Consider the following 25,084-nt stretch of genomic DNA (forward strand, 5'->3'; position numbering starts at 1 on the left):
TTGAGAGGTGTGTGGGCATGACACCCTTCTTCCTATCCCATTATTTTGAAGAAAAGAAATAAAGTCACTAGATGAGAACTCCCCACCTCCATCACATTGAATGAATTGGATGGACTAAGAGAATTGATTTCTTACTAAGAAAAAAAAGTTTTGAAACAAAAGGAAAACTTCCGACTTATTTTTTATGAAGTATATTCAGGTGTATCGAGAGTAGCTATCAACAAAGATTAGGTAGTATCTACTCCCAGATCCAGAGACAACTGGGGCAGGTCCCCATACATCGAACATATTACCTCAAAAGGCTTTGAAGCTATCTTATTAATAGAATGAAAAGTCAATACATGACTTTTGCATAAAAAACAATTGGAACACTTCTGGCTTTTCTCATCCACATTGATACTTTCTTTTGGAATGAGATTATTAGAAACAAGTTTCTCAATAAAATGACTCCCACAATGTCCTAATCGACTATGCCATAAGGAAGGTTTATTACATTCAGAAATACTAAAAACATTTGCTGAAGAAAATGAACACGACTCTAATGAAGACTTCGAATCCGGATGAATAGGGCGGACGGGATGACATGGAGCTTCTTCAAAGACATACATACTGCCTCGTCTCTTTCCTTCAGCGAATGTTTCCCTCGTGCGAAGGTCCTTGACCTGCATAGAGAAGGGAGTGAATTCGACTGAAGCATAATTGTCATCAACAAGCTTAGAAACATAGACAATATTTTTCTTGATATTTAGAGCATGAAGGACATCAGTAAGTTCAAGAGTAGAATGTGACATGGGAATGACAAATTTTCCAACATGAGAAACAGGATGGGAGGATCCATCTCCAGTGACAATTTTACTTTTGCCAAAATAAGGAATAGGTTTAGAAAGTTTACCTGCATCGCCAGTCACGTGAGTTGCTGTCCCTGAGTCAACAAACCATGTGCCTTGATCATTCTGCTTTAATTTCAATTCTGACAGGGCAAATATTAACAAATCTCTAATCTCTCCATTGTCTCTGATATTAGTGGGCTTTCTTTTTTGTTCTGTCTGTGGAGCATTTCCTTTATTTTCGGGGTTGTGCCAACAATTCGCCTTGATATGCCTCCTTTTGTTGTAAAGGAAGCAAGTGGGGATGGACCTTTGTCCCTGAGTGATATTTGGAGTGGGAAGCAATCCACGTCCTCCGTGTCCATTTCGCCCTTGTCTTCCTCTCCCTCGTCCTCGACCATAAGTCACTTCTGTGATAAGAACTTCTTGGGAATTTGAATGAGCATGTGTTTCTTCAGAAAATTCCTTCAAGGTCATTTCATACTGAATCAATTTAGCTCGCAACTCATCAAAAGTAGGAAGAGTAGGCAGGCACAATAGTGAAGTGACAATCATATTATAGTCGGGTCCCAATCCACTCAGAGTTTGTTGCACCATATCACTGTCACTCACGGCACATCCTATAACTGCAAGTTGGTCTTTGATAGTCTTCATCTTGTTGAGATATTCCATGATGGTCAAGGAATCTTTTTTTAGGAGTTGAAATTCCCTCTGAGAAAAACCATCCTCGCCTGTGAAACTTGTGAATACATCTGAACCAATTTTGCCCAAAGTTGCAGGGTTGTACAATTGTCGGGGATTGCAACACGAACCTCTTGAGACAAGGTAGAAGTGATGTAAGCAACTACTGATTGATCTTTCCTTTCACAGTTGAGATATTCTGCATTTTTGACATACATAATTGAACTTGCCCCTTTATCATCTTTCTCTTCTCTCGTAACAAATTCTAGCGGGACTAGAGTGGTTCCATCCAGGTGGCCTAAGAGACCTTGGCTCTTTATAAAAGGTATGATTTGTCTCTTTCAAATCAAGAAGTTTGAGGTGTTCAATTTTTCAGAAACGAGTTGATTAAGAAAGCTCGAAGAGAGACTCGATTGAGAAGAATAAGAATCCATGGAGGAAGAAAATTTAACAAGAGTGTTCACAAAGAGCTCAGTCTTCTGCCAGGAAAGTTTGCTGATCGCCCTTCCTTTTTTTTTGCGGCTAAGAAACCTTAAACCTGGCGATCGGGGGCTGTCAGATTAAAAAGGGAATCAAACCTAAGTTTTCCCTTGCACTTTTATGAGATTTGAGATTAACGTAATAAAAATGTTAATCTAAATGCATTTTCAGACAAAGCAATGTGAATATCGCCTGTAACAGCGAGAGGACGACAAGAGGAGACACTTAAAAAGGATCAGAATCAGAGGAAAAAAAACTGTTGTTACACATCCAATACAAACAACAAAGGGCTTGATATCTCAGATCTGACGCAACTTCACCGTCAGATCTGGATACGCAGAGAAGATGCGAAGAGGGATCCTGGGTCGTTTCAGTTTCACGTGAATCAACTTTCTGTTTCACGTGAATCAACTTCAGCGATTTGAGATCGTGGGTCGTTTCAGTTTCACGTGAATCAACTTTTTGTTTCACGTGAATCAACTTCAGCGATTCTCGTGAAACAGAACTTCCCCCTTTTTGACACACAGGGGTTGCGTGAACAGGGATTCACGTGGATATCAAACCCACGTGAAATGGGAATTCACCAGAGAGGAAGTAGAAGGAAGATGAAGAAACGAGAGATAGAAGGAAGTAAAAGAAACTGAAGAAGAGTAGAAGACAAGAGACAAAGGAGTCCTCAAACCTCTGATCAGTCGGTCGCACCTTTCGGAAGCCTCTTCAACCCTAGATGGATCTTCGCTCTGATACCATGTTAGAATATCCTCTGGAACCTGTGGAGGAAAGAGAAAGGGGATAGAAGAAGAAAGGGGCTGCGGCTGTCATGATTTCAGTAATGAAATCGTGACCTAAAGTATATATTAATATGTTTGAGTGTACATTGTGGGTCCGGGTCTGGTATAATATCCAGACCCAAAATGGAATAAAGGTATACAAAGTTATACACAAAAGCTATACATAGATGGACTCGGGTTTGGTATGAGATCCAGACCCTAAACACACTTTTTCAAAGGCATCATGTATTAAAGTATGAACATCAATATTACTGGCCTATATGCAATATGTGCTACTTGTGCATTTTATGTGTCATGTGCACCTTTGCTTCTCTAACCCTTTTATGTTTGTAGGCATCATATATTGTCATGTGATATTTGGTTTTAATGCGTAGACAAGCATGTAATTCAAGCATAAGTTGTATGTCTAAGCAAATGCACATTCATCATATGTATAAGCACACATATGTATGTTTCACATGCAGCCTTATTGTATTGGCCTTTAGGCTTGAGTTCATAGCGTATATTTGCATATGGGAACTCCTTTCAACATTCGGCTGTAGTCTAAGTATAGACAAGCCTTAGCCTTCTCAAGGCAACAAAATTCATGAATTGTATGGCGATGGAACTAGTAATAACTTCAATGTAGGCTTCTTGGTAGCCTTAATACTTTGAGTATTGCACCCTCAAGGTTCGTGGCATCGCATTAAATCCATTCTAAGGATTTGCATGACTCATTTTTTTGGAAAGTATTCCTTTGGTAGAATATTCTTGACGTTTTCCAAGGTGTGGTTGGGTGAATGCGGATTCCTTACAATACTTCTATTGAGTAAATCCAACTGCATTGGAGTTGATTCAAATCGAAGACTCATTTGAGAGGATCCAAAACAGAGTTACCAGTCGAGGAAGCGGGAGCGGGAAGCGATACGGGAAGCGGGAGCGGGAAGCGAGGCACTTTAAAAAATTTAGGAAGCGGGGAAGCGTGGGACCACTTAGAAGAAAATTCCGAACCGTCTCGGAAACGACCTAGGAAGCGAACCGGAAGCGACCTAGGAAGCGAACCGGAAGCGAGGGGAAACGAAAAAAATGAAAAAAATGGGGAAGCGAGGGGGAAGCGAGGGGGAAGCGTGGGGGAAGCGTGGGGGAAACGTGGGGGAAGCGCTTCCCATAAAAGGGAAGCGCGCTTCCCAAAAAAGGGGGACGCTTCCCCTCACGCTTCGGAAGCGCGACGTTTCGCGCTTCCGAAGCGCGCTTCCCCTTTTGCCTAGGCGCTTCCGGCAACTCTGATCCAAAACCATTTGGGAAAAGTCAAATCCTTTTTGAGAAAATCCAAATCCATTTGAATTGAACCAAGTCCAAGATCCAATTGAGAATATCCAAAACCAATTAGGGAGATCCAAAACCAAATCCATTTGAGAAGATCCAAAATCCAATTAAGAAGATCTAAATCCAATTAAGAAGATCCAAAACTAAATCCATTTGAGAAGGATCCAAGATCCATTTAAGAAGATCCAAATCCAATTAGAAAGATCCAAAACCAAATCCATTTGAGAAAGATCCAAGATCCAATTAAAACGATCCAAATCTAATTAGGAAGATCCAAAACCAAATCCATTTGAGAAGGATCCAAGATCCAATTAAGAATATTCAAAACCAAATCCATTTGTGAAAGATCCAAGATCCAATTAAGATGATCCAAATCCAATTAGGTAAATCCAAATCCATTTGAATAGATCCAAGTCCATTTGTGTAAATCCAAATCTAAAAATCCAATTCCAAAAATCCAATTGGGTAAATCCAAATTTATCTTAAGAAGGGTCCAAATTCATTTTTGAGAAGGATTAATATCCAAGATTCATCAAATTGGATACAAAACTAATTAGGGAAGATCAATTAGAGAAGAAACCTAATTTAGAGAGAATTCAACTAGAGAAAATCAAGAAGAGAATTCAATTAGGAAAAATCAATTAGGAAAATCAATTAGAGAATTAAATTTGGAAGATCAATTAGAGAATCATAATTGGACAATCTAACAATCCAAATCCAAAACTCTATTTGTTCAAAAACCCATAATCATTCCAAAAATCCGATTTATATAAAAAATCTTCCTTTTAATTATGTGAACCATAACTATCCAAATTACTTGACTTTGGGCATGATTTTAGTGATCATGTTTGCATGGTTTTTTCAAAAGAAAATGGATTTGCACATCATACGATTTTTGAGCATTCATTCTCCCATATTCACATGAATCAACTTCAAAAATTTAAGTAGGATCAAGACACATCCTTTCACACGAATTTTCAAGTGTATTATTTCCCTCTTGCCATTAGCACGTGGATTCCACAATTATTTTAAATTAGAATGAAGCATGACTAGCATAAATGAAAATGCATGAATGCAATATCAAGGAAAATTCCTCTTAATACCAATTAACCTTTCCATAACAATGATCTAGCATTAGGACATTAAAGTCATTCTTCTTTTCATAAGAAGCATCATAAAGAAAATCGTGTATCTTCAATAGGGATAATAACAAACTAATAATTTAATTTTCAACACTAAATATGAAAGCGTTTTCCTATATAGATAAGAATAGGGATTAAGAAGAGAATAGAAATTGAATAATATCAAGATGCATAAGGGATAATTTCACTCACCTTAACTTGGGACCTAGGCTTGAACCTCCTCTTGCTTGGACTCTTTCAAAGCACTATGAGAATAAGAGTTCCTAGAGAGGTACCCTTCACTATTCTTAAGTGAAGAAAGAAGAGAACTCAAAAACTAAAAACTAAAACTAAAAGGAGAGGAGAAAACAAGAGAGAGAAGGAAGAAAGAAGATCTTGGATGCTTGAAACTCTCAATTTGATGGGGTATTTATAGGTGGAGAGTCATGATTACTTTCTAAATGGAGGGTTGAGATGAATTTCAAGGAATCAAGGGTGGAGATTAGATCATCTTACTTTTTCAACATTTTTCTCCCAAGCATAATCCTTGACCCTATTAAGAAGACCTATCAAGCTAGCCTTTCTAACTTTATAGGAGATATTTTTAGATTTAATAGATATTTTATTGGATTTAGAAAATCAATCTAATCATTAATGTACTTGTTTCAAGTTTAAATCTAATTGGTAATTTTTCATAATGTGTACTTTTTTATTACTTTTTAGTTACTTCTATTATTTATTGTAGTTAGATTCTAACTATTTAGTTCTCTTTTTCATTTACTCTATGTACTTTTTATTCCTTGGAATATTCTTACTTTATGAAAATCCCATATTGAATCTCATATTTTCTAAAATTTAATTACAATGTTATACTTTTGAAAATTCATTTACAAGGTCATACTTTTCAAAATTCAAATACAAGGCTATATTTTTCCAAAATTCATATAAAAAGTTATGTTTTTCCAAAATTCCAATACAAGGCTATATTTTTCCAAAATTCATATAAAAAGTTATGTTTTTCCAAAATTCCAATACAAGGCTATATTTTTCCAAAATTCAAATATGAGGTTATATTTTTCCTAAATTCCTGTTTGACTAATCATTCTAGGTTTAATTAGTTCTATCTGTTTCTCATTCTAGATCTTAGAAACATGAATTATAAATAAGAGAAATATAAGAAAAATACCTGAAATTTCGTGGGTCTTAGACTCTCTCTTCAACTAAAGCAGAATACCGAGTCATGGTTACAACTACTATGAAAGTGGTCTACTAAGAGATTGCTGGCTGATATGGGTGTCTAGATTAAAGAAGCATCACGAATGTGTTGTGACAACAAATGTTTCATCTACATTGCCAGCAATCAGACCTTTTATGAACAAAACAAACATATTGAGTTGGATTGTCACTATGTACGAGAGGAGTATCTAGATGACACTATTGATCTTCCCTATGTTACCTCAGAATACCCGTTGGCAGATTTCTTCACCCAAACCCCTCGCTGCTCCTAAATTTCACTTTCTCTAAGGCAAACTTTCGGTTATCCAACTATAAGTTTGAGGGAGAGTGTTAAAAATGTATAGGAGGGGTGGTCCGTAACACGTACCCATACCCATACCCATACCCATACCCATACCCATACCCATACCCATACCCATACCCATACCCACGCCCGTACCCGTACCCGTACCCTGGTGGCATAGAATACAGCCCAAAACCATGTGGCTACCTGATACAAACAGCTGCTATACCAACCACTGCCCCATTATTGAATAGATGCTTTTAAGTGCAACCATTGCCCTATTATTGCATAGATGCTTTTAAGTGCAATTAGTGCTGAAGAGAATTAGAACCTAAAAATAATTCTCTAACAATAACTCAAGTTTGAATCTTTTTGGGCTAACATGACCTAAGCACCTTTAAACTTTTTTATGAGTGCAACAAATGTCATAAAGCTAGAAAAAGACTTGGCAAGAACTGTTATGTACCTCTTTCGCTGATGATTGAGGGTTCTTGGCTGATAGATCAACAATGTGATAGTGATGGTGGTCTATGAGAATAGTCTCTCCCCCTTACTCTTTTTCATCTTCTTCCTCTTCTTCTCACCTCTCTCTCTCTCTCCAACAATACATCCCAAAACCATGTAGCTACCTGCTACAAACAACTGTGATACCAACCACTGCCCCATTTTTGCATAGATGCTTTTAAGTGAAGTTACTGCTGAAGAGAATTAAAATCTAAAAATGATTCTCTAACATTAACCCAAGTGGGAACCCTTTTGGGTTAACATGACCTAAGCACTTTTAAACTTTTTTATGGATACAACAAATGTCATAAAGCTGGAAAAAGACTATTGGCAGGAATCATGTACCTCTTTTGCTGATGATTAAGGGTTTCTTGGTTGATAGATCAACAATTTGATAGTGATGGGGGGGGGGGGTGATGAGAATGGTCACTCCCCCTTTCTCCTCTTTTTCATCTTCTTTCTTTCTTTCTCTCTCTCTCTCTCTCTCTCTCTCTCTCTCTCTCTCTCTCTCTCTCTTCAACAATACATCACAAAACCATGTAGCTACCTGTTACAGACAGCTGTAATACCAACCACTGCCCCATTATCATGTAGACGCTTTTAAGTGAAATTAGTTCTGAAAACAATTAAAATCTAAAAATGATTCTCTGACATTAACCCAAGTGGGAACCATTTTGGGTTAACATGACCTAAGCACCTTTAAAATTTTTTGTACCTCTTTTGCTGATGATTAAGGGTTTCTTGGCTGGTAGGTCAACAATTCAATAGTGATGGGGGCCCGATGAGAATGGTCTCTCCCCCTTACTCTCTCTCTTTCTCTTTTCAACAGTACAGCCCAAAACCATGTGGCTACCTGTTACAAGCATCTGTGACAACCACTGCCCCATTATTGCATAGATGCTTTTAGGTGCAATTAGTGCCGAAGAGAAATAGAATCTAAAAATGATTATTTAACACAAGTGAGAACCTTTTTGGGCTAACATGACCTAAACACCTTTAAACTTTTTTATGAATACGACTGTATTAAAGCTGGAAAAAGACTATTGGCAAGAAGTCATATGTATCTCTTTTGCTGATGCTTAAGGATTTCTTGGCTGATGGATCAGCAAAATTTTCATGCAGTTTTGTGAATGCTTCAGTTATAGCTTGGACAGTAGAGTTATGTGCAACCTGGTTTAGGTTGCACAATGGAGATCATGAAATATCAAATCTCGATATGGGTTTCCTTTACACATTTTTCTGAAGCAATTTTCTTATACATTTTAGAAATGCCAGATTGCTTCTTCATTATATGTTTTTTCCAACCTAACAATATTCTGTAGCCACCGTGCAAGGTTCCTTCGTGTATTACTGGTTTCAACAGTATTGGTAATGTCTTCTATGCATGTTTCCTGCAAAGTGAAATTTGAAGTAGATAGATTCACATGACTCTAGTTATAAACCCTATCTGACTTCTATTTCTCTGTGGACCAGCCAAGATTTTAGGCATGAGGTCAATTTGCTTGTCAAGCTGCGGCACCCTAATATTGTGCAGTTCCTTGGTGCAGTCACTGAGAGAAAGCCATTAATGTTAATTACAGAGTATTTGAGAGGGGTAATATTCTATGGACTTTCTTTCTACTTTTGAAATTTAGTTCTTGAGTCCTGAAAAGTTATCAGCAAATAAGTTATAAAAAGGAAAACACATACCTTCTTTATGAACTCCTTTGTGCAGTTGTGTTTATGTTCTCTATGGTGTTTTCAGGGTGATCTCCATCAGTTCCTTAAGGAGAAAGGTGCACTTCATCCCTCAATGGCTACAAATTTTGCACTAGACATTGCGAGGTACATCATATTACTCTTTTATTCTTGCTTTTAATTTTCAATTGGTACATATAATTATTAGATAATTATAGAAAGATAGATATTGTAGGCTGGATGATACTTTTTGGGACTGACCTGTCATTGGGGAAAACCGTATAATAGTAATGAAAATGCATGTCTACAAAACAGACCTATGTAATATAAGTCTTATGATGGAATGAAATAGAATGAATCCTCTTCTCACTCATTCTCCTGTAGCTGATGATCTCATCTTCTAATAATTTTTTTCTCTACTTAATATTCTCACTAATTTTCACCCTTAATAGTGTCACAGTGTATCCCTAAAGTGTTTGGATAGTATTAGGGCCCAGATTAGACTTTGGAATAAAGATTAGAAGCTAGTTTCTCTGCCTTGTGAATCTGCACCATACTGCATGACTAGAATATGGAAGGCTTGGTTTAACTTGGTGCTTTTGGTTCAGTTAGAGAGAGACTGTAGAATACTTTTAAGCCATAGACAAAGTGATTTGAAGTAGGTATGAGAGAAGTACCTTTCTTCTTAATTTCTTGCTCGTGGGCCTGTTTCTATTCTTTTGTAGTTTTGAGCTTGTGTTGCTCCAAGTTCGATTCTATTGCTTGGATAAGGGTTGTGGTGCGAGTGTATCCAACCCTAATGTTGGTGGCTTCCCTCAATGACAGTGAAGAAATGCCAAGATTTGATGTAACTCTACTTGATGGCGTTAAAATATCTAAATTTTCATGTATTAATATATATATTAAATATGTATGTAAATTGAGTTGGATTGCCACTACGTTCGTGAAGAATACTTGAAAAAGACTATCATGTTGTTGTATGTTAAGAATATTAGTTGACCAACTTCTTTACCAGGACGCTCCCTTCTCCTCGGTTTCCTTCTCCTTGACAAACTTTTGGTGATATCATCGTAAGTTTGAGGGAGAGTGTTAAAATATGTAAATTTTTGTGTATATATATTAATATGTATATACATTAAATATGTATATATGCATTAGTATATATATGTATATATATAGCATCATAGTATGTAAACTAGGTTTATATGTATTTTTCTTTTTTTGTAATTTTCATTTTTTTATATTATTTTTCTACGAGTGTAATAGGTAATGCCCATTTGGGGCATTTTTTATATTTATTTTCTAGCTGTTGGGCTAATTGAGCTCCCATACACCTTTACTCTCTTCTACGTATACGTGGGATTTGGCCCACTTTATGACATGCTTCTCTTAAGCATTTCACTATAATAAAATTATTATTTTATTTTGTGTGCTTTTGTTTGCCCTTTAGTGGCTTTTGTGATATTGTGAACTCTTTCTATTTGCCCTTAGTGGCTTCTTGTATTTTGCCCATAGTGGCTTTTGTATTCTTGTGGGTGGCATGCTTAATCATGAAGGCTGGCTGCTGAATTGAGGTTATATATTCAGTTTGAGAGACATTTAGATTTGTATCTCTGACACCTCAGGTAGAAGGGAGGTATTTCAATCAATTAGATGGTTTATTTGAGTAAGAGTTTTAGTGTTTGTGAGAAGGAAAGTTTTCGTACGGGGTTTCCACCAAACCATAGCATTATGAGTGTAACTGGGTTGGTTATACCTATAGTGACCCCAACTTATACCCAAGAAAAAGTGCGATTTTTTTTTAAACCATTGCGGAAATCTTTCCAGAGACCCAGGGCCTTTACAGTTCCAACACAACTAGGAAATCCGAAGAAACCACGAGGGATCTTAAACCCATCACCCAAACCATGGCAAACCAACTTTATTAATTTAGAAATAATAGTAATGAGACAATTGCAAAATATCAGAGTGCATAAAAATTAACTAAACGAAAAGAAAAAAAAAGTTACGCCGTCCAAGAGAGTCTGTCAAACAGTTATGTCGCTTCCTCGTAGCTCCTCTCATGAGCAAGTCGCTTCACTGAGCATCTAAGACAACGAAAAACAAAAAAGTAGGGGTGTCAGAAATCTAAAGAATTTTATGTACGAGTCCTTCTAATGAAACAAATAAGTATAAAGAATACATATAAGATTCATGCAATAATTTAGAGAGATGCAATTATGACAAATTCATAATTTAAGCAATCATTTAAGTAAAAGGGAACAAATGCTAAACAAGAGAGAACAATTATTATCAATATGGAACATTAATTATGCATTAAAGACATGTAATCATGTAATAGGACGCACATGTCATGTAATCACCCATATAACACAAGTAAGAAAAAAAGTAAATATGCATGATCTAATGCATAGCAGGAATATGCATGATTTCTTTGCAATGCATGAATAAATTATTATATTTTATCAGAGTTTTCTTTTTGTATGATGTTCCTATTAAATGCACACAATTTAAGTTCCTCTTTTTATTATTGTTGCTAGCGGATACACCACACGAGTAAGAATTCTCGAGGTCAAGTAGGGTTTTCAAGGTAACTTAACACACAAATTGTATTTTATTACTGAGTTTCAAACTTAGCCCTCAACCGAATTAACCTTCAGAATATTAGACCTCTACATCTGATGTCGGGACACTAGAGACCTCCACATCTACAAGTGTCACTTTCTTGGTATACCAAAACAACAGTTGTGTCTACGCACCACCCCCAAGTAAAGTGGTGGATTCTCTCTAAAACCGTGGTCAGGAGAAAGAACCTCAATATCGGGTTCAGGAGTAACAATAATGCACACGAAGTTTTTGTATCATCATGGTTTCTCAAAACCGAAACTCTAAGAGTCTCATTCTAACGACGAGATTTCTCAGAACGTATATTACACTGTTCTTTTTCTTTATCTTATTACTAATGGCCATTTTTATTAATTTGCAAATCAACATGCAAAGATCAACATACAAGTTCGCATATTCCCATGCGAGACCCATCACGGAACCGCCGTCTGTGAAAAACATAGAACAATGAAATATAGTGAAATAATATAAATGTGATTTTGCGATGCATTAAAACAAGTAAAAAATGAGCAAACCTAAGCTCCAGGCTCTCCAGGCCTGTGACGATCTATTTTGATCATCGATGCATCATATGCAAAAATCATAACATGCCATATGTGCAGTGATGTCATATGTCTTTCAATGCACAATCATGTATGCCAATATAGATATGTGCTTGATCAACAATATTCATAATGTATGTGCATGTGTTCACACCTTCATGTTAAATGCATGCTTTTATTCAATACACATATTCATGTCTCATGCGTTCTCTCGTTTATGAATCATTCTCATTTCACATGTGAGTATACAGGCAATTATGTACATGCAAAACACATCTATCACACGTATGCACATGCAGTTGAAACACACTTGTAATAACACCTTGAATTAAGCGTGACCTATTCAAGTCAAACAAGTAGAAATTTCATGCTTAGCACGCATTAGGCCAATGCTGATATCATAGGCGAATCTGTAAATTTTCATACATTCCAGAAAAACCATACATGCCATTCTCCATGTCTCTTCCTTTTTTTTTGAATGGTACCCAGCTGCACCCACTTAGTCTGGGCTCGGTCCCAGCCCAGCCGGGCTCAATTGGCTAAGCCTGTCATGCACCACACAGGCCCAATCCGGGCCTGTGCATTCTGCCAAAGACTGGCAGTCAGCCCCAAAAGAATAGGTTTGTTTTAAAGCTAAAAAAAAACCCTTTTATTATTATTATTTTTGCATGAATATTTCTACACCCAGCCAACACAGTCGGCTGGGGTTCGGTTCGGGCCCAGCTGAGCTCGTTCGGCTGGGTCAGACCTGGCACGGCTTGGCAAGAGGCTTCCAGGCCTGTACCAGTCCAGCCGAAGGCTGGACTGGGCCTGACAAGGCCCAGCCGAGCCACTCGACTGGGTTGCCAGCCACCCAGCCAGAACCAAACTGGGTCTGGTCCAGCCCGACCAGACCCCAGCCAAGTCTGGCTGGGCCTGGCATGTCAGGCCAGGTTCGGCTGGCCTGACAGCCAGTCCACCAGAAAGCAAAAACTTATATCATTTTTTTTTTGACAGCATGCCAACTCCAGCCAAGCCGAGTCGCTGGCCTGGCAGTGCTAGCCATGAAAGCCTCCAGCAAAGAGAAAAAAATTTATCTAGCTACAGGATAGAGATGTATGCCTACGGAAGTTCTAACTCAAGTATGCATGCATTTACACCTCATAGCTCAAAACAGGCTTGTACAGGCCTTTGCATCCAGATTTTACAAGGACCTCAAAAGAGGATAAACATACCACTTAATACGCTGTTTTTAATATAAAACAAGGACAATTTCTGGTTTAACCAGGAAATAACTTACACTGAAATCGTTTTATCCACACTCATAAATCAGAACACAGGTTTTTTTTTTTTGGTTCAAAATATGTACTCATGCACAAGGATGCTGAGGCTGCATGCATATCAACATCTCACGAGTATGTAGGGTTTTCCCTGTTCACAAACTCATTTTTCTTTTTATTATGTATCTATATAATTGATCAAAATCTGGAATACGTTCAGCTGTGCATGAATCCATAAGCTAATAACCCATGCTCATGTAGGCATCTCAGTAAGTATGTATGCGCATGCTTATTCTTGCATCATATCACCACGATTTTACGTACTCTAAATCTGGACCAGATTTGCACATATTATAAACATGGCAAATCTGTCCCGGTTTAGGGATCCACAAACAAGATCATCAAGTATACATATTTTCCCCAAAATATACTTCGAAAAAGAGGGATATCAAACCCTTATTGGAGTAAATACCCAGATTTACTCCTCATGTATTTTTACTAAAATATTGCATGGAATACGAATCCATGCTTCTTACCCTATTCGAAACAAGAGAGAGAAACCCGTACCTTTGCATGAATCAAAAGAAAAATATGGATTGATGGGAAGAACGTGAGTGGTTTTGGAGAAGATGGCTTCTTCTCCTCCTCTTTCGTCCTCTCTTTTCCTCTCTTTTTTTTTCTTTCTTTCCTTTTTTTTTTTGATCTTATATAGGGTAAGAGGGAGGTGACGCCCCACCCTTCTCCAACCCTTTCTAGAGGGGCTGGAGGCGGGGAGTTTCCTCTTTTGAGGAAATCCACACCCCTTCTTTCCAAGATTTTCCAACTCTCTCAAATTGACTTTTTTTGAAAGTTTCCAATTTTTTTTAGAAGTCCTTTCTAAACTTTCTTTAGCCTACTTAGGCATGTACAAGGACTCTTTTCAGAAGTCCTAATCATCACTATAATTAAAATTCGGAATTGAATAAAATTAATTAAATATTTAATTAATTTTTTTGTATTAATTAATTAATAATTATCTAGAAGTTTTCAAAAATAGCCAAATTAACTTGAGAGGCTTCTTAACCTTAATTAACTCCAAATTAAAGTTTATTAATGAATTTAAAGCTAGAAAATTGTTGGGCATGGATTTGGATTCGAGATCTAAATCCATCTTCAAATCCAAATGGGTTTTGGACTGGACCAAATCCAGATTAATATGGGTTTTGGATAGAGTCCAGATCCATATTAATTTGGACTAAATCCATTGGATCCAGTCCAATCCAAATCCGGATTCGAATCGACAAACTACTCTTTTTTTGAAAAAATGTGATTTTCGGGCCAACTGAAACTCGAATTCAGAAAAGTAACATATCGTTGCGCTCGGCATTTCGAGACACATCCAACGATATGTAACATGAATATAAAATTCTGAATTTTGCTTGAATTTAAAGGTCGAAAATAAAACTCTTTCCTACATTTTAAGTGGCTCGTTTAGACCTAGTTGATGAGACCTGGGCCAAGCCCAAACTCCAAAAGCATTGATCTAATATCGAGGTTCAAACGATATTTTTTTTCAGACTTAGCCAAATTTTCAACAAAATCATAAAATGACTAAGTGCAAAAATACGCGATATTACAATACCCGAACCAATTATACCTGACCTGACCCGATTTTAGCGACCCATGGGTTTGGGTTGTGTCCAAAATCTAAGCTCATAATGAAAATGGGTTGGGCCTTGGGTATTGCAAATGAAGACGCGAACCCGTTTGGACTTGACTTGCTTTTTATACCCAGGCCAAATGGTTCCCAATATTGTAAAACCGGAACCTGAACTGATTATGTACCCAAACCCGTTTTATGCATGAACAGACCCGAACCGAATTCATTGAAACCCCACCCACTATTAGAATAATGGAAGAAGTGGAAGAAGATGATAGAGGAGTACAAGGAAATACGTGGTAAATATTATGTTATATAATCAATTAAATATTTAAAGATGTTGATAAATTTAGAATTTATATGCATTAACTTTTGGCAATCAAAACTTTAATTCATTTTTTTGTAGATACTTCATATTGTGTTTTTTTTGTGGAACTTGTCGGGTTGAAGTGAATCCCAATTCTAAAGAATAATACTCAAGAACTCATTAAATTTGATACATTTTGAATATTCATGTCTTTTTATTTCATCTTGAAATGATTGGTTGGTATGGAAATATTCTTTTTATATTTAGGGTTTGGCATTATTTAAAACAATTAATAAACTTCTCATTTATTAGCATATATTCTTCATAAAGAATAGTTGATTCCATTAATTTGCATATTTTTTATTGCCAGGTAATTAGGTCTAGTATGGAATACCAATCATATCAAGACCTGAGCAGAAACCTGAACTTGTTAAGACCTGAACCGATCATACCCGAAACCGTTAACATATGGGTCCATTTTTTTCATCCATATGCAAACCCGAATCCGACCCAAATCAAGACGGGTCTATTAAAGACCCACTCCATTATACCCGACCCATTACATACCCGAACCCGTTAACTCATTTGGGTCTACAATTTCTAGTCGTACGTGAACCCACATTAGATTGGATCGGGTTTGGGTCTTACTTATAGACCCGATTCAGAATCGGGTCTGATAAGACCCAACCCAAACCCGACCCGCTTACACCCTTACATAGCAATATGGAAGGATTTTGGATTAACATGGTGAAGTTTAAGGAGAGAAAATTACAAAAGAATTGACTTGCTCCATTGAGTTAACTATTCCTAATCCTACCCGGGACAATCCGAAATACATCACCAAAGAAGTGAAGAACCCAAATGATGAAATAAGGCACATTGGTGACTTCATGGTTGCTTCAATATATGTTATTTAGTATTTAAAGAAGGTTTATGTATCTTCAAATGTCCAAAGAAATGTAGGAAGTGGTGGTCGATGCTTATCCTGAGAAAAGAGCATTATTAAATAGTATGAATTACTTGACAAAATAAACGGATGTCACCAAGTGAATATTTGTATAAGTGAATACTATGCCAAGTTAAGTAGTTTATGGAATAAATTGTATTTGATTCACCTAAATAGTTCAAATTGTGCCAAGAAAAGAAATGAAGAAAGTGATATAAGGATGATGTTTGATCTGACTGGTATTGAAATATGAAGTCATACAGGCTTATATTCTTTGAAGAGAGAACTTGCCCTCTCTTGGTTCTTCTTAAGCTCTTCTCCTACAAGAAAAGGATAGAAGGATGTTGGTACTTATTTCTTATTGTTATGGAAAGGCTGAGGAGGATTGATTTGTGTGTGGGTCAGCAACAACTTGATGTCATCTGTTTCCCACGATTTGATCAGTATGTTTCATATTTTCTTTGCAGGTGATGTCCTCTTGTTCTGCAAACATATATTGAGGAGCAAATTTTTGTGCTTAAGAACATATTTTGTGAGTTTGGAAGGGCAGCTGGTATGCAGGTTAATAACTTAAAATCTATGTCACATGGGTGCGGGTGCGGGATGAAAGAACTCTCGATATTTGGGAATCGGCTGCTCCTTTTCTTTCATAGCAGCTGCAGTAATACTACATTACTCTTAATAGGGTTACAATAACCTTACAAGGACAAAAATGCCCCTCATTAGTAACACATGTTACATTAAAATACAAATGAAACAAAACACGTGATTGGATATGGATCATTTATCGGATCCATATCCAATCCATACTCCACATTCTAATACCCTCCCTCAAGTTGTGCATGGAGTTGAACCATGTCCAACTTGTTCTTCAGATACCAGAAGCGGTGACTTGTGAGACCTTTTGTAAATATATCGGCAACTTGGTCTTCTGAAGGCACATAAACGGGTTCAATCTCTTTGTCGACTATCTTTTGTCTGATGAAGTGTTGATCAATCTCAATATGCTTAGTCCGACTGTGATGAATAGGATTGAATGCAATTTGTATAGCACTTCTATTATCACACATAAGTGTTAAGTTTGAGATATGCTCTCCCATCTCTGTAAGTAGATGCTTAATCCAAGTCACTTCTGCTGTGGCAGCTGCCATAGATCTATACTCTGCCTCTGTGCTAGATCTTGCCACAGCCTTCTGTTTTCTGCTACTCCATGAGACAAGATTTCTCCCAATGAAGACACAGTATCCTGAAACAGACCTCCTCTCATCTGGATCCCCTGCCCAGTCTGCATCTGTATAGGCCAGTATGTCATGTTTTGGTGTCTTCCATGAAGATTGAATATATGTGAGTCCATCACCCACCATTCCTTTTAGATAGCGAAGGATGCGTTTGACAGCATCTATGTGACCAGTCTTTGGTTCTTGCATAAATTGAGATACTTGATTAACAGAATATACAATGTCTGGCCTAGTAAAGGTAAGGTATTGTAGCATACCCACTAAACTGCGATACTTGACTGCATCAGGATATAACTCACCATCACAAATACTGAGCCTTTGGTTGACAACACTGGGTGTGGATAGAGGTTTACAATCTGTCATTCCTGCTTTAGCCAGAAGATCAAGAGTATATTTATGTTGAGTTAATGACATTCTTTCATCTTGTCTGTCTACCTCTACACCAAGAAAATATCTCAGCTCCCCAAGGTCTTTCATTTTGAATCGCATACTCAACAAAACTTTAATTCGCTGAATGTGGTCTGGAGCATTACCAGTGATAATAATATCATCAACATATATGAGTAAGAAAACCATAGTGGTACCGTCCCTATATATAAACAGAGAATGATCAAGTTGGGAACGAAAGAAACCATGTTTCTGGATTTCTAAGGAAAAGCTTTCAAACCATGACCTAGAAGCTTGCTTCAATCCATACAAAGCTCTGGTTAATTTGCATACATATTCTTTTGGGTCTCCCTCTGCATAACCTTGAGGTTGCTCCATGTAGACCTCTTCCTTTAAGTCCCCATGAAGGAATGCATTTTTAACATCAAGCTGACTAAGGATCCAGCCATGTTCAATCGCCAAGCCAAGTATAATGCGAATAGTTCCCATCTTTACCACTGGACTGAATGTCTCATCATAATCCTGACCATACTCTTGAGTGAAACCTTTGGCTACAAGACGCGCCTTGTACCGTTCAATGCTACCATCTAGTTTATATTTAATTTTATAAACCCATTTGGAACCAACAACATTTTTATCTGGAGGGCGGCCAACTATCTCCCATGTTTGACACTCATGAAGTGCCTCGATCTCTTCATTCATCGCTTCAATCCATTTGTTGGATTGGATAGCTTGATGAAAACCAAGAGGTTCATCGTGTTTTTCAATCTGGGATAGAAAAATCTGAAAGTCCATAGAAAAGTTGTCATAACTAACCCACTTTTCAATAGGATGCCTTATCCTGCCTGATCTTCTTGGTGCTTCTCTATTATTAGACAATGCAATGTGTTCTTCAGCAGGTACATTCGTTTGCTCTCTAGATCTCCTGGTATACACATTACCTTTGTATCTCAGACACTCTGCTTGTGATGTATCATCTGAAACTGTCTCACCATGTATGTTTTCAGGAGTCAAAATAGTATGCTCAGCAGCATGAGAAATAAGTTCAGCACTAAGCCATGGGTCATACCAATTAGCAACTGCACCAATATGTTCACGATTGACGTCTGCTTCTTTTCCCAGAAAACTATTTTCATCAAAAACAACATTTCTGGAAATTCTAATCTTCTTATTGGCAGGATCATAACACCTGTACCCCTTATGTTCATCTGCATAACCTACAAATTGACATATGGAGGCTTTGTCCTGAAATTTAGTCCTCATGGATTTGTCAATATGTACATAACATGTGCATCCAAAAACTCGTAGTTCATTATAATCGGGATGTGCACCAAAGAGAACATAATAGGGAGATTGATTTTCAAGAATAAGCATAGGCAGACGATTTATCACATGTGTGGCAGTGTGAAAAGCTTCAGTCCAAAGTGCAATGGGTAAATTACTCCCATGCATCATACTCATTGCACTTTCCACAATATGTCTGTGTTTACGTTCAGCAATCCCATTTTGTTGTGGAGTGTACGGGCAAGAAACTCTACGATGCATCCCATTATCTTGGAGAAAATCTAAAAATTCTTTGGAGGAATACTCACCACCTCCATCACATTGAAGAATTTGGATATTTTGAGAGAATTGATTTTTAACATAGGCATGAAAATGACGAAAAATGAAGAAAACTTCTGATTTGTGTTTCATAAAGAATATCCAGGTAAAACGCGAGAAACTGTCAATAAAAGATACATAATATTTACTCCCAGAAGAGGAGGGATTAGGGGCTGGGCCCCAAACATCTGAACATATTATCTCAAAAGGCATGGAAGCTCTTTTATTTATTTGATGAAAAGGGAGTACATGACTTTTGCAGACCTGACAACTGGGACATATTTTATCCTTCAATGGGAGTGAAACAGACTCTGAAAGAAAACCATTGGACGCTAACTTTTCAATAAAGACTTGACTACAATGACCAAGACGAGAATGCCAGAGATCTGGCTTATTACATTTGGATGTACTTAGGACGCTTTTAGAGATGAGATCGGACTTGGGCTTCAGGACACTGGAGGCTGGATCTTCATTAAAGACATACATGTCTCCACGTCGCTCTCCTTTAGCGAACATCTCCTTCGTTTGAAGATCCTTGACAAAGACAGAAGTAGGAGTAAATTCCACAGAAGAATTGGTAGAGTCAACAAGTTTAGAAACAGATACAATATTTTTCTTTATATTCGGTGCATGGACGACATCAGATAAAGGGATAGATGACTCAGACAAAGGAATGAGGACATTGCCTATGTTTGAAATAGGGTGGTGAGTCCCATCTCCGGTTACAATATTAGATTTACCAAAATAGGGAGTCAAAGTAGAGAACTTACCTGCATTGCCAGTGACATGGGTTGCTGCTCCAGAGTCAACATACCATATTCCATCATCATTCTGTTTCAGATTCAAGTTGGCCATAGCAGATAGTAGAAGATCCTTAGCATCATCACTGACCCGAAATGTACCTGTAGTTCCTGTACCAACATTTCTATTGTTTTGCATTCTATTCCGATTTTGTGGGTTGAACCAGCAGTTGGCCTTGATATGACCTCGTTTGTTACACTGATAGCATGTGGGAACATTCTTTGAAAAACTGACATTGGAAGTTGGTGTAGGTAGTAACCCGCGTCCACCTTGCATTGGATTTCCCTTGCCTCTACCACGTCCTCCTCGTGCACGATCAGCTATCACCCCTGTGGCAAGGACCTCATGCGTAGATGATTGTCCTGTTGAAGCTTCAGACATGCTTTTCAGTGTCATCTCATACTGAAAAAGTTTGGCGCGTAATTCCTCAAAAGAGAGCAACGTAGGCAAGCATAATAAGGATGTAACAAGAACATGCTATTCCGATCCCAGGGCATTCAGTGTTTGTTGCACCTTTTCTTTATCTGAGACTGGACATCCAACCATGGCTAATTGATCTGTGATGCTTTTGACTTGATTTAAGAATTCAACAATGCTCATTCCACCCTTTCTTAACATCTGAAATTCGCGTTTAAGAAACAACACTTTAGCCTCTGATATTTGAGAATAGGTCTGAGCTAAAGCACCCCACAAAACTTTAGATGTGCAATCATCAGGAATGGAAATCAAGACTTCTTGTGACAGCGTGAAAGTGATGTATGCGACGAGTGCCTGATCACGCTTCATCCAGGTAACAAATGCAGGGTTGCGAATAGTATTCGGCAATCCTCCATCCTCTTTGGCTTCGGTGGTGATAAATTCTGGAGGCATTGGAGTCGATCCATCTAAGTGGCCTGAAAGATCTTGACTCCGAATAAAAGGGGCAATCTGCCTTTTCCAAGTCAAATAGTTGTTGGTAGTTAACTTTTCTGAAACTAACTGCCCCAGGAAACTGGAAGAGAGACCTGAATTACCCGAAGGATCCATTGATAGATTGTTTGACAGCGGAAAGAAACTGGTGGCTGGGACAGAAAATAAGGACTGACAAATAATTAAAACAAAGCCAAAATAAGTAGGTATGTCAGACAGATTTGAGTACTGAAGGGGTGCAAATAGCAGAGATCGGGGACTGAAGGGGTGAAAATACCAATGGGGACTGATAGTAGATCTGAAAATATTTTTAGATCTGGGAATGACAGATTGATAACTAAAGGTTGTGACAAAGATCAGACCTGCAAAATAATAGAAGAAAAGAGATAGGTGCAGAAAAGAAAAGGAAAAGAAATAGGTGCAGAAAAGAGGGATACTGCTGTTCATGCAGATTCACGCAAAGAGATAGGTGCAGAAAAGAAAAGGAAAAGAAATAGGTGCAGAAAAGAGGGATACTGTTGTTCACGCAGATTCACGCAGAAGAGTTTGAGCAGCATTCACGCAGAGGAGACTGGGGTTGGGCAGCTTTTTCAGCAGAAAAGAAGGTTTGCTGTTCACGCAGATTCACACAGAAGAGTTGGAGCATTCACGCAAAAGATACTGGGGTTGGGCAGCCTTCACGCAGAGACTGGAGTACCTTCACGCAGAGTAGACTGGGGTTTGGCAGCTTTTTCAGCAGGGAACACATAAAGGAGACTGGGGTGGAACAACCTTTTTCTACTGTTCACGCAGATTCATGCAGAAGAGTTGGCAGCCTTTTTCAGCAGAAAATGAGCAGCCTTTTTCAGATGTTTGGCAGCTTTTTCAGCAGGAAACACATAAAGGAGACTGGGGTGGAACAGCCTTTTTCTGCTGTTCACGCAGATTCACGCAGAAGAGTTGGCAGCCTTTTTCAGCAGAAAATGAGCAGCCTTTTTCAGCAGGAAATAACAGATCACCTTCACGCAGAGGAGACTGGTGTAGAGCAGCCTTTTTCAGCAGGAAACACGCATAGGAGACACGCAGAACCTTCTGGCTCTGATACCATGAAAGAACTCTCGATATTTGGGAATCGGCTGCTCCTTTTCTTTCATAGCAGCTGCAGTAATACTACATTACTCTTAATAGGGTTACAATAACCTTACAAGGACAAAAATGCCCCTCATTAGTAACACATGTTACATTAAAATACAAATGAAACAAAACACGTGATTGGATATGGATCATTTATCGGATCCATATCCAATCCATACTCCACATTCTAATACGGGAGCGGGTGCGGGGATTCGGCACTTCCAAAAAACCCGGGTGCGGGGGTGCGGCAGGGGCAAAAATGTAAAAAAAAAATTATATATATATATATATATATAATTTTGAAGTTTTAACAGTTTAACATTTAACAGTAAACATTGTCATAAACTCATAATATGATTCATCATGCATGCAATATATCAACCTAAATATCAAATTATCAATCAAATAAGTAAAGCAATTACATAAATCGACCTAAATATCAATCAAATAAGTATTGCATAAAAGAACTAAATTACATACCAAAGTATATCTTGATGAAGTAATGGATGCTAATAATTTTCTTCTTCATCATCAAATGCATCATTAGAAGGAATACTGGGCTCAGCTAAATCCATGTTTGTTACGTTGAATTCATGTTCTCCCTCGAAGTCACACTCTTCTGGGTTTACATCCCAAAATTTGGATGTTCCTTGTCTGCATTATAAACCCAATTTGAAAATGATAAATACAATACAAGTATATTTAAATGAAAACTAAGAAATAATCAAATAACTAAGATAGCAAATTAGTACCTGTATTCATCATTGCTTCGCGAAAGTAATCGAAGATTTGAATGAACATATACTAAATCCTCTGCACGCTTGCTGGTGAGTTTGTTTCTCTTCATGTTGTGGATTTGAGAATATGTGCTCCAATTTCTTTCATAACAAGATGAACTAGCAGGCTGCGATAGCAATCTTAATGCAAGACGTTAGAGAAGAGGTGTTTCTGATCCAAATGTTGACCACCATGTGATAGGATCTATATTATCTTCTTCTCTCACGAATAATGCCGGTCAATATAATCTCGAAGATAAAAATTTTCCAAACTCTTGTGTGACTTGATGTAGAAGATATGCTTCTGGAAAAAGTCTTGTCATACACATATTTCTATGTCTTGATAGCTCTGGGTCTAAATTTCGAGGGACACGACCAATACCACCAGCCCGCCACTTATTTGCATAATATTTTGGATTAAGTGAATGTGCCATGCAATGCAAAGGAGTGTTGCTCTTATCTCATCTTATGACTAAAATTGAATGAATATGATTAAAAAAATCTGAATCATCCAATGCAGGATTTTTTTCTTCATGCATGAAAACTATAGCTTGTATTTTTTCAATCATATTATCCCACATTTTATAAACTCTGTGAAGCATGGACTCATCCTTATCAACTTCTCTTAACATTTCCCAAATAGGTTGCGTAAATTGAAGGAAGTATACCACTGTCCCAAAACTCATCATCAAGAATGAATTTCTTAATTTCTTGAGCCTTGATATCATCATCAGCACGATAGAATGTCCAATTTTCATCAGTCACCATGTTAATCAAAGCATTCTTCACTCTTTTAATCATCTTCATCATCAAAATGATGGACGCAAAACGTGTTTCAACGACCTTTAATAATTTCAAATCAGAATGCCTATTAAATATAGCATTATCACGATGGTGGTTAACAACAAAATTCCTAATGTTTTTGACATTTCTTTCTAAATCTTCAATCCATGAACATAAAGCATATGCTTGTGAATTTTCTTCTTCTTTGGGGTTGCAGATGCTCTTTAGGGCTAGATTTAAGTTGTGTGCTACACAGGGAGTCCCAAAAATATGAGGGTACTCACTCTTCAAACTCAACGCTGCACATTTACAAACTGGAGCGTTGTCTGTAATGATTTGTACCACTTTCTGATCACTCACTTCTTTTATCACTTCTATAAACAATCCCTTCAAATACTCTGCATTTTTATATTCCTCCGATGCATCAACTGCTTTCAAGAATATTGGGCCACTAAGCGAACAAACAATGAAATTGATTAATGGACGCCTTTGAATATATGTCCATCCATCAGACACAATAAAAACTCCATTTTGCTCCCATGAATATTTTTTAATCTCTAGCAACCTCTCCACATTTGCCCTCTCTTCTGCAAGAAGTGTGATTCGTATTTTTTCTGAACTTGGAGGCACATAACCACTCAAATTACAATTTGCCAAGGATGTTACTAAATCCTTCCAATAAGGATTTCTAGCCGCATTAAATGGGAGTGAACCAGAATAAAAATACCTCTCAACTTTTCTATTCAATTCTTCTCTTCCATATGTATTGAATGTTGCTTGTATCGTTCCTCTACCTCCTACATTGACTTTTCTTTTTTTTTCAGCATCTTCTTGGTAGCTTGCAAATGGCACACTATTGTGGGGGGGGGGGCTCGACCCCTCCCCTATCGACCCAAAAAGAGAGCCAGAGGGGGGAGGGGCTCGACCCCTCCCCTGTTGACCCCAAAAAAAAGCCAGATGGGGGAGGGGCTCGACCCCTCCCCTGTCGACCCAAAAAAAGAGCCAGAGGGGCTCAACCCCTCCCCTGTCGACCCAAAAAAAAAGCCAGATGGGGAAGGGGCTCAGCCCCTCCCCTCCTGTGCCGAAAAACGAGGGAGCAGGGGGGGCTCAGCCCCTCCCCTGCCGACCCAACAAGAGACCGAGAGAGGGGGGGGGGCTTGGCCCCTTCCCTGTCGACCCAACAAGAGAGCGAGAAGGGAAGGGGGTGCTCGGTCCCTCCCCTGCCGACCCAAGAAGAGAGTGAGAGAGGGTA

At 38.0% G+C, this 25,084-nt stretch overlaps 1 protein-coding gene across 1 annotated transcript in view; it reads left to right on the forward strand.

The window, feature by feature from the left end:
- VIK (VH1-interacting kinase) overlaps window positions 1-25,084 on the forward strand; it is a 154,868-nt gene that overhangs the window by 66,921 nt on the left and 62,863 nt on the right. Inside the window, exons 5-6 of the mRNA XM_089996820.1 lie at window positions 8,702-8,822; window positions 8,973-9,052. Coding sequence (XP_089852946.1) covers window positions 8,702-8,822; window positions 8,973-9,052 — 201 coding nt within the window. The remainder of the gene's footprint in view (window positions 1-8,701; window positions 8,823-8,972; window positions 9,053-25,084) is intronic.

This window comes from Nuphar pumila, chromosome 2, assembly GCF_984573655.1.
Source record: "Nuphar pumila chromosome 2, dmNupPumi1.hap1.1, whole genome shotgun sequence".
Classification (NCBI taxonomy): domain Eukaryota; kingdom Viridiplantae; phylum Streptophyta; class Magnoliopsida; order Nymphaeales; family Nymphaeaceae; genus Nuphar; species Nuphar pumila.